This window comes from Camellia sinensis, chromosome 7 (genome assembly GCF_055761805.1).
Source record: "Camellia sinensis isolate YWXY chromosome 7, ASM5576180v1, whole genome shotgun sequence".
Taxonomy (NCBI): Eukaryota; Viridiplantae; Streptophyta; class Magnoliopsida; order Ericales; family Theaceae; genus Camellia; species Camellia sinensis.
In genome coordinates, this window is record NC_138967.1 from 108295586 (window position 1) to 108305132 (window position 9547).

The 9547-nt window shown below is 29.1% G+C and overlaps 1 protein-coding gene across 1 annotated transcript; it reads left to right on the plus strand.

The window, feature by feature from the left end:
• Positions 1-3224: 3224 nt before the first annotated feature.
• Positions 3225-8846, plus strand: LOC114260348 (xanthohumol 4-O-methyltransferase). The gene is made up of 2 exons (XM_028200437.2): positions 3225-4216; positions 8355-8846. The coding sequence occupies exons 1-2, from the start codon at positions 3449-3451 to the stop codon at positions 8652-8654; spliced, it is 1068 nt and encodes a 355-aa protein (XP_028056238.2). The 5' UTR covers positions 3225-3448; the 3' UTR covers positions 8655-8846.
• The last annotated feature ends 701 nt before the right edge of the window (positions 8847-9547 follow it).

Genomic DNA, 9547 nt, shown 5'->3' on the forward strand with positions numbered 1-9547 from the left:
GTCTACAAGTTCTAGAAGTCTCGTTAAAAGAGCACTTGATCACTGTTATTTCTAATTGGAACTCTGGCAATGTCGCGAGACGATTATTATCTAGGAAGGAAATTCGTATGTGTTTATGTGATTAAGTACTTATGTGGAGTGAATTAATTGTTGTCCATTGCATTAGGACATGAGTCAGTTATTTTCGGCATATTTGTAAATGTACTAATCTCTGGTATTACCTTTATTCAAATGTCAGGACGTGGATGTGGTGGTAGTAGGCGTGGCACGCCTAGACTGCAGGAGGTGCTGATATCGAATGAAATTTTGGCACAAGAAGAAGGGGTTTGTCAGACCAATGTGGCCAAACCGGTTGGTCAACAAGCTATGGGCACTTTGGCCTGAGAAATGGCCGGAGCATTGTGGGAATCCATGGACATTCTCAAGATTGAGAATCAAGTCCAGGCCCATATTGCTGAGACAGGGTCGTCTTTCATGAAGAAAGAGTTCTTCCAGTCGAATCCGGATGTATTTTTGAGAGATCTTAAAGAGCCTTTGAAAGCAGATGAATAGCTCAAGCAGATGGTGAAGATGTTCGAGATGCTTGGCATCGAGGATGATGGGTTGAGAGTAACCTTGGCATCCTTTCAGCTGAAGGGAGATGCAGGTCAGTGGTGGAAGTTTGTATGGAGGCGCATCGGAGTGACTTGGGGGGCTTTTGTCAACGCTTTCCAAGACAAGGTTTTGCCTCCCACTATTAAAGAGAAGTTAAGGGAGTAGTTCTTGAAGCTTTAGTAGCTTAATACACCGGTGGCCGGGTTTGAGGCTACCTTTACAGCTTGTCGAGGTTTACACTAGAGTTGGTAGCGACGAAGGAACACTGATGCTTGGAGTTTGAGAATAGGTTGAGGACCAGACTCCTTTTCAAGGTGGCTGTGTCCATGATTAGGGATTACGGTCGTCTTGAGGAGGCGGCGGCTCACTTAGAGACTGTGACTCAGACTAAGGAGGAGAGGATGAGGGGCTCTAGGCAGAGGAGTTAGAGGGTACAGAGGGAGAATCGAGACAGTAAGAGGCAGATGGGTTCTAACCCACAGCAATCTCAGGTAGCACAATCTAGATCTGCCTTTCCTGTGCCAAGTTCGGGTTCAGGAAGAGGTAATCGAGGAGGTTTCACTTGTTCTAATTGTGGCCAGTTGGGTCACAAGTCTCACCTAAGAGCTGTTCGAGGGTTCCATTTGTTGCTGTTGCCGCCACCGCGGATTAGAAGGCATGAACCACTTAACTCATTTATATATTAAATTGGTAAATAAATATATGTTAGTATTTTTTATAATAAAATAATAAATATGTATGCATAGTTATTAAAAAAAATTAAAACTTTGATAAATTTTATATTTATATTTAAAATTATTACATGAATAGTCAAGTGTATATTTAAAATTATATATTTCTTCTTAAAATATGTCTAATATTAAATTATATTTACATTTGAAAGAATTATTTAAGATCAGATTAAGTTACTTCATAAATTTTATTTTTAGTATAGAACTTGATCAAAGAAACAAAACAAATCATAATTTTCAATTTAAATTTTATTAAATTTTTATTTAATACAAATTTTCAAGTGAAATGTTTTAATATTTTAAAAATAATTAATTAGTTTTGAAAAAAAGTTATCATTATAAAAAAATGCTAAAAAAATTGTCTTGTAATAGTGTGAAAATCCATTAACTAAACAATCAAATTGATGAGATACAGAATTTTTTTTATTTAAAAAAAAAAAAACAAAATCAATGAATGTGGCTAATAGGAAGGGTGCTTATAATCATACACATTTAATTTCTTTTCACACCTATCACATGTATTAAAAAATTTATAATTTAGGTATAAATATTAGTACATATGAGTGTACAAAATAAATCAAAAAAGAAAAACAAATGTACAAAAGAAATTAAATGTGTGTAATTAAATCAAAATATTTTGAAGGTTCTTAATTTTTATCATGAATTTTAAAGATTTGAGAGTAGTTATATATGGTATGAATAATATAGTAATATAGTAAAAAGCAATTTTTAATTTTTTTTCAAACGAAATAAAAATCACGTGATGATTAGATTGGAAGGCTATAGAATATATATATATTTTTTTGTCTTTCCTTTTAAAAACTATAAATTATGAAATTATTACTATTTTAAAAACTATTACTTTCATGGATTAGCCAATACTATTTTTTAAAATTATTTTTTAATTCAATAAATCTACATATTCATTATGAGGTTTTAAAACTCTCATAATACTCCTTACAAAAATTCTCCTTTGCTTAGAGCATCCTCATCAGATGAGGCAAAATAATAAAAATGTAAAATTAACTAGTAAATCATCAAATCCTTCCTCCATTAGTCTCAATAATTTTTTTTTTGTAAATTATTTTTTTGTTAAATTTGCTATAGTACCTCAACAACTTTAAAGAGACACTGTTTATTGGCTACATGATTTTTTTATTATATTTTCTGAAACAAAACTGGGCCAAAATCTTTAAACTGGTCGTCCATCCGGATGTCTCCCGGATATCTTACTGGATGTCCCGTGAGTACCTGTAGCAGAAGGAGAAAAATGCCCAAAATTTGTCTAACCGGTCGACCGGTCGGCCAATTGGTCAACAACATATTATTATTATTATTATTATTATTATTATTATTATTATTATTATTATTATTATTATTATTATTATTATTTTATTTTATTTTATTTTTTTTGCATTTTTTTAAAATTGCTTGGGTGACACCTCATCAATTTAATAAAGAAAAAGAATAACAAATACAATAAGAAATTAATATTTTAATAAGATTAAGTTAGAATAGAGAATTTGATACAGTGACCACTAAAAAAGTGACTAGCTAAAATAATAAAAATGAATTTTGAGTTATAATTTGACTCAAAATTTATTAGGATTGATGCAGATATTCTTATATATAATATATATATATATATATATTCAAATCTAAATCAAACACAATGTAAAACGAATCAACATAAAACCATTAAATTTGTGATGCTTAATTTATTGTGATTTGCTTCAAAAATAATAATAATAATAATAATAATAATAATAATAATAATAATAATAATAAATACAAAAGAGGAAGAAAAGACAAAATTAAGATTTGAAAATCTTGGAGGAAGATGTCATCCAAGCTGTTGAGCGGTTTAGAAAATATTGACTAATGCATATGTTACACGTTGTCACAATAATATATGGCTAGATCTCCCAATATTTATTTTTGATCAATTTTTAATTTGTGATCAACCAATTAATTTCTTCTTGTTTGCAAATGCAATAATCTACCAACAAAATATGTTCGTCACTTCCTATATAAAAGCAACACACCACACACCTCTTGTCCTCACACCATCACTTCTTCTTTACTTATACATACACAGAGAGAGAGAGTGATAGAGAGAGAGAATGGAAGAGAAGGAATCTTTTGATGGAGAGGGAATGCTACAAGCCCAAGCAGATATATGGAAATACATGTTCCACTTTGCAGACTCTATGGCACTTAAATCTGCTGTAGAGCTCCGCATAGCAGATATCATACACTCTCACGGCTCCCCAATCACCTTGTCCCAAATCGCCATCGGGATCATCGACTCTCCTTCCCCAGATCTCACCTGCCTCGCGCGTATCATGAGGTTGCTGGTCCGCAGAAAGATCTTCACCGTTACTCCTCAATCAGACGGCGGTGAGGCTCTCTACGGGCCCACCCACATGTCCAGATGGCTATTACACGGCGCAGAACTCAGCCTAGCTCCAATGCTTATGATGGAGAACGATCACAGGGCATTGGCCCCCTGGCATTACCTGAGCAACTGTGTGAGAGAAGGTGGAATTGCATTCCAAAAGGCTCATGGCCGTGAGATATGGGACTATTGTTCCATGAACCCAGAATTCAACAAGATCTTCAATGATGGGATGGGATGTACGGCCAAGATCACGATGAAGGCGATCATGGCAGGATACAAAGACGGGTTTTGTAGCGTCGGATCGATGGTTGATGTGGGAGGTGGGACCGGGGCAGCCATGGGTGAGATCGTGAAGGTGCATCCTCATATTAAGGGGATCAACTTTGATCTGCCACATGTCGTCGCTACGGCGCCGGAGTACGGTGGAGTTTCTCATGTTGGGGGTGACATGTTTAAGTCAATTCCAAGTGCTGATGCTGTCTTCATGAAGGTAAGACTTATAATCAAGATATGTGAAGAGACTTTCTATTAATGTATTATGTAATAATTAGGGTAAATTACACTCACTTTTCTGAGATTTCTTAACAATTTTAGGACTTTTCTAATAATTTCATTAATTACAAAAATCTTTCTTAATTTTTCTAACATTGTTAAGATTTTTCGTCCCATTAATTCAAGTCAAACTTTTCTGAGATTTCTTAACAATTTTAGGACTTTTCTTCTAATTTCATTAATTACAAAAATCTTTCTTATTTTTTCTAACATTGTTAAGATTTTTCGTCCCATTAATTCAAGTCAAACTTTTTCTAACATTGTTAAGATTTTTCATCCCATTAATTCAAGTCAAACGGTGTTAATTTTATTGTACAAATGACCATAGTACCATTTAGACTTAATGCTCTTTAATTATAATTTATCTATTTATTAAATTATTATTTTATTTCTCACATTTTTTGGGGGGGTTATTTCCTTGACTTTATAGTTTTTTCCTATTATAAATTTTGAACTTTTATAAGTTAAAACAAAAAAAAATAAAAAAATCAATCAACCATTAACGAAATTAAGAAAGAATATCCATATTTTTTATTTGAATTAATTTTGAGATTTAATTTAATAAAATAATTTAAATGAAAGAAAAAAATATGGAGATTTAAATTTTAAATGTAATAAATAATAAATTATTTGAGTATTTTATTATTTTCAAATAATTTATTTCTTCAAGTAAATCTGTATTTTAATTAGATGTAAGAAATGACAAATTTAAATAGTTTGTTATTCTCAAATAATTTCTCTATCTTTCATTCCCTACATGTAATTTTAATTTATTGTAACGTGATTAGATATTTTTTTCACTTTTGTATTTATTTTTAAAAATTTTATTATTAAGGTGAGAAATACTGACTTATTTTTTTAATGATAATTAAAATTTGAGAATAATATAGGATTGTGGAAAGATAAAATGATAATTTAAAAAAATATATATATTTATGAGGTAACATTTGATAATTTTTATAAGTTAATTTTTTTTTATTATAAACATGAAATGTTATTACGTTTATTTTTCTTAAAAAAAATTAATACAGAAATATGTATACAAAACAAAAGAAAAAGTTGCTATGGTATTGGGTGATGCGAACTAACATTGATGAAAGAGAAAAAATGATTAAAAAAATTGAGAAAAAAACATAGAGAAGAGAATATATAATAATAATAATATTATTATTATATGGTGTTGTTATTTTTTTCAGTTACGCTATGAAAAAATAAATAGAAAGAAAAATGAAAGGAATAAAATAAAGAAAACGGAAAGAGATGGATAATTTCTCCAAATATGTATTTTTCATAGGGGAAAAAAATCAAATACCTATATGTATTTTTAAATTTTTATTCAAACTATAATTTTCCAAAATAATTATTTTTAAAATTGGTGGTCTTTTTAAGAAATAAAACATCTTTTATACTTTGTTTCGTAATTTTCAGTTAAATGATTGTATTTAATCTAATATAAGGTTTAATGGTGATCAATTTATTAGCTCTAGTTTTTTTATTTTTTATTTATTTATTTATTTATTTTTAGATAAGGTAATATTTGGTTATTCTACTCTACATATGCTTGTCTTAAAAATTTAGAATTTTTTTAAAATATTGTATAGAATTTAATAATTTTGTTTAATATTATTAAAATAATGCATGGGTCTTTATTAATTTTTTTGTAAAACCTAAAGAGAGGTGAGTGAAATTTACTATTTGAATATATAAGGGTAATCTTAGAATTTTTTACTTATAGTGCATCACGCCAATGTAACATCATCATATTCTGTTAAATAAATTAACAACTGATTAACTGTGGGGAATTTCAATAATAGTTTCAAAAGTAAGAATAACTTCTGTAATTGTTAAAACTATAGGGAAGATTCCTATAATTGTTAGAAATCTTAGAAAAAGTGAGTGTAATTTATCTTAATAATTATATTAAATTAACACAATTATTTTTAATTAAAAGAATCCATGGGATCCTCCATCTCCATACAGGGGCACACTTTTCATTTTCCACCACAAATCACCATTTTCCACCACAAATCACCTCATAAGATTATTACAACATTAAGCATCTCCAATGCACTAGGCATATAATACTTGTTAGTTAAAATGCCTAGTGTGATTCACTTTTTTCAATTCCAATGCACTAGGCATATGATTAGGCATTTTGCCTCAACTCATATTCACTAGCTACATGTAGCTAGCCTTCAATGCTAGGCAAAATGTATTCAATCATTAGGATCATTTCCCTCCATCTTTGTTGTTGACGTGGCATTCTATAAAATTAATAATATTTGGATAAATAGCTAAAATAAAGAGCATGGTTGGAGTAAAAACATAAAACAGTCAATAGGCAAAATAAAATATATACTTTATAGTAATATTTAGATATGTAAAATGCCTACTACCATTGGAGATGCTCTTATAGTCAATGATGATAGATAAATAAAGAAAAATGCTTGGGAGCACCAATTAGTGCTCCCACTAATTAGGTGGCAGTGGGTCCCGTCATTAATGATGTGATGTTTTGGTCTTGGAGTTGTATTTTTTTTTTTTTTTTTTACTTTTTTAATGCATTAGTGCTATTAGTGGTGATGTTTTTAGTGGGATGAATCATTGTTGATAAATAAATGGACAATACATTATAGTCAATGATGATAGATAAATAAATGATGATAGATAAATGGACAATGAATATAATATTATTACAATATTACGAGTACAAAACCGGATGATTGCCCGTATTTTCACAATATGCTATTCAATGTTGCGGGTGTACGGGAAATTGGGTATTTTAATAGCTTAAAATTTTTATGTTTAGGTTTCATTTGAAAATAAGTGTTTAGTAATTTTTTGACTTTTTAATTAAAATGTGATATAAAAAAAATTAGTATGTTTGAGATGATTTTTTTACTTTTTACGAAAAGATGTGTAAAAAGTAAAGAGAAAAGGAAATTTTTGACTTTTTGGTATGAGTTATTGGCTTTTTTTGTTTTGTTGGTAACTTTTTAACTTTTTGACTAAAAAAGTCACTCACCAAACGAGGCCTTAAAAAAATGATTAAATTTTTTTGTAGTTTGATGTAATATGTGTGAAGGAAGAAACAAAATGATTTTAAGTTTGATGTAACATTTTATTTTGTTGATTATTTTAATTTATTTTATCTTTTTATAAATTTTAACTAAAAAATAATCCAAACCAAACTTGCCAAACACCCATTAAAATATGTGCATGGAGGGAAATATTATGATGCATATTCATCAAAGAGTACATCATATGTACCTTATAATTAAAAAAATAATATAATTTTAATTTTCTAAATCATAACTAAAAAAAATACTAAAAAATGTCATAACTAAACATGAGACATAATTAACGAATTCATGAGTCATAACTAAAACAATGTCACAATTAAAGAAAAAAAAAATATAACTAAAGAAGAAAATAGTGTAATTAGAAGTGCATATGGTATACTCTTTTTAAATGCATATATATATATTATGAGTACTAATTACACTATTTTCTTCCGTACAATTATATGTTATGAGTACAATTGAAAATTTTAAAATTCCTACACTTATAAAGTTTTCTAATCAATATATATATATATATATATATTATGAGTACTATGGGCGACAAAAATTGATCACTATTTTTGCCATGAGAATCACGCGGACGGTCTGATGCCACTTCAATCTTTAAATTAAAAATAATAATAATAATAATAAAATATTTTTTCCAGATGGAAAACTGTCAAAAGCCAAAACTTACAAAGAAATTGAACCTGCATCAACCCGGCAAGCTTAGATATGGACGCCGGAACCTCTTCCATTCAACATGGTAAGCCTGCGAAAGAGACAACCATACAAGCCAAACAGTGAAAAACTTTATTCCCCTCCCGACGAACATGTGATACCTTGAAGATCCCTTGCAAAATAACACACAACTTGTATAATTTCTGTGACCAAATGCCCAAAGATTGCTAAATCAAATGCATATATATTTGAAAACAAAAAGAGAAAATAAGGAATAAAAACGCTACTAAATAAACAAAATCGGTGATGCCTAACAATTATTTATGAATGCAGTGGATAATGCATGATTGGAACGACGAAGATTGTGTTAAAATCTTAAAAAATTGCCGGAAAGCAATACCTGAGAAAACCGGAAAAGTGATTATCGTTGATGTAGTTCTAAATCCGGAAGGTGATGGCATGTTTGACGATACTGGATTGGTGTTCGATCTGCTAATGATTGCTCATAGTTCGGGTGGAAAAGAGAGGACTGAGCTTGAATGGAAGAAAGTATTGGAGGAAGGAGGTTTTCCGCGCTACAATATTATCAAAATTGCAGCTTTTCCCTCTATAATTGAGGCTTTTCCGGAGTGAATTTTTCATCTCCATTTTAGCTAGCAAATGCTAATAACAAAAACCAGCTCAACATGAGATGGGTTTCAAATCTTTTTATCCTTCTATTTTAAATTATTTGTAAGTGTTGAATCATGTCTCCAATTGTTGTATTTTAACATTATTATGTAATTCACCTATTATTCACTTTGTTTGATTTCAATTTTTTGAAAATTGAGTTTTTATTTTTTATATTTTTATTTAGTGAATATTTTTAAAATTTTCATCATTTTTTTTTTAGATGTAACTTACTTAGATGTATCTAAAAAGTAAATTATTTGTAAACAAATATTTTTAAAAACTCAATAAATATACAAGAATATGAAAATATGTTAAATTTTTTGTATTTTTTAAATTATTTTTGGTATTTATTAGACAATTTTTTTTAAAAAAAAATTCATAAATATTGTACTTTTTAAATATACTTATGTTAGGTGTATCAAAAAAATTAAAAAACTCACTTAAAATATTAAAAAAAAATTAGTGAAAACAAAAAATGCGAAAAAAAAAAAAAATTTCTTGAAAAGTGAATCCAAAAAATTGAAACTAAGCAAAGTTATAAATTTTGTAGAAATAATAGACAAGAAATTTAAGAATAAATAAAACTTTGACGGTTCAAAAACAACCTAAATCCATTTTAAATAGGCTTAGCACCTTGAAGTATTTTGGACTATGCTCAACTGTGCTTGTAGCTTAGAAAGGAAAACAAAGGAGGAAAAAATTGTAAAATAAATACCAAGCTTGTGTGCTGCCACATAAATCGCATCCCATGATCTCACCTGGACTCGCCCAAAGTGCCTTATCATTAATAGTGTAATTGCACAATAATTGAAGGGCTTACACTTTAATTATTACTATTTATTTATTTATTTATT

What these genes read in the sequence shown, in the direction of transcription:
- LOC114260348 (XM_028200437.2), top strand. Translation starts at nt 3,449, where the DNA reads ATGGAAGAGAAGGAATCTTTTGATGGAGAGGGAATGCTACAAGCCCAA. An exon ending in CTGATGCTGTCTTCATGAAG is followed by an intron (nt 4,217 to 8,354) that starts GTAAGACTTATA and finishes TTATGAATGCAG; the next exon opens with TGGATAATGCATGATTGGAA.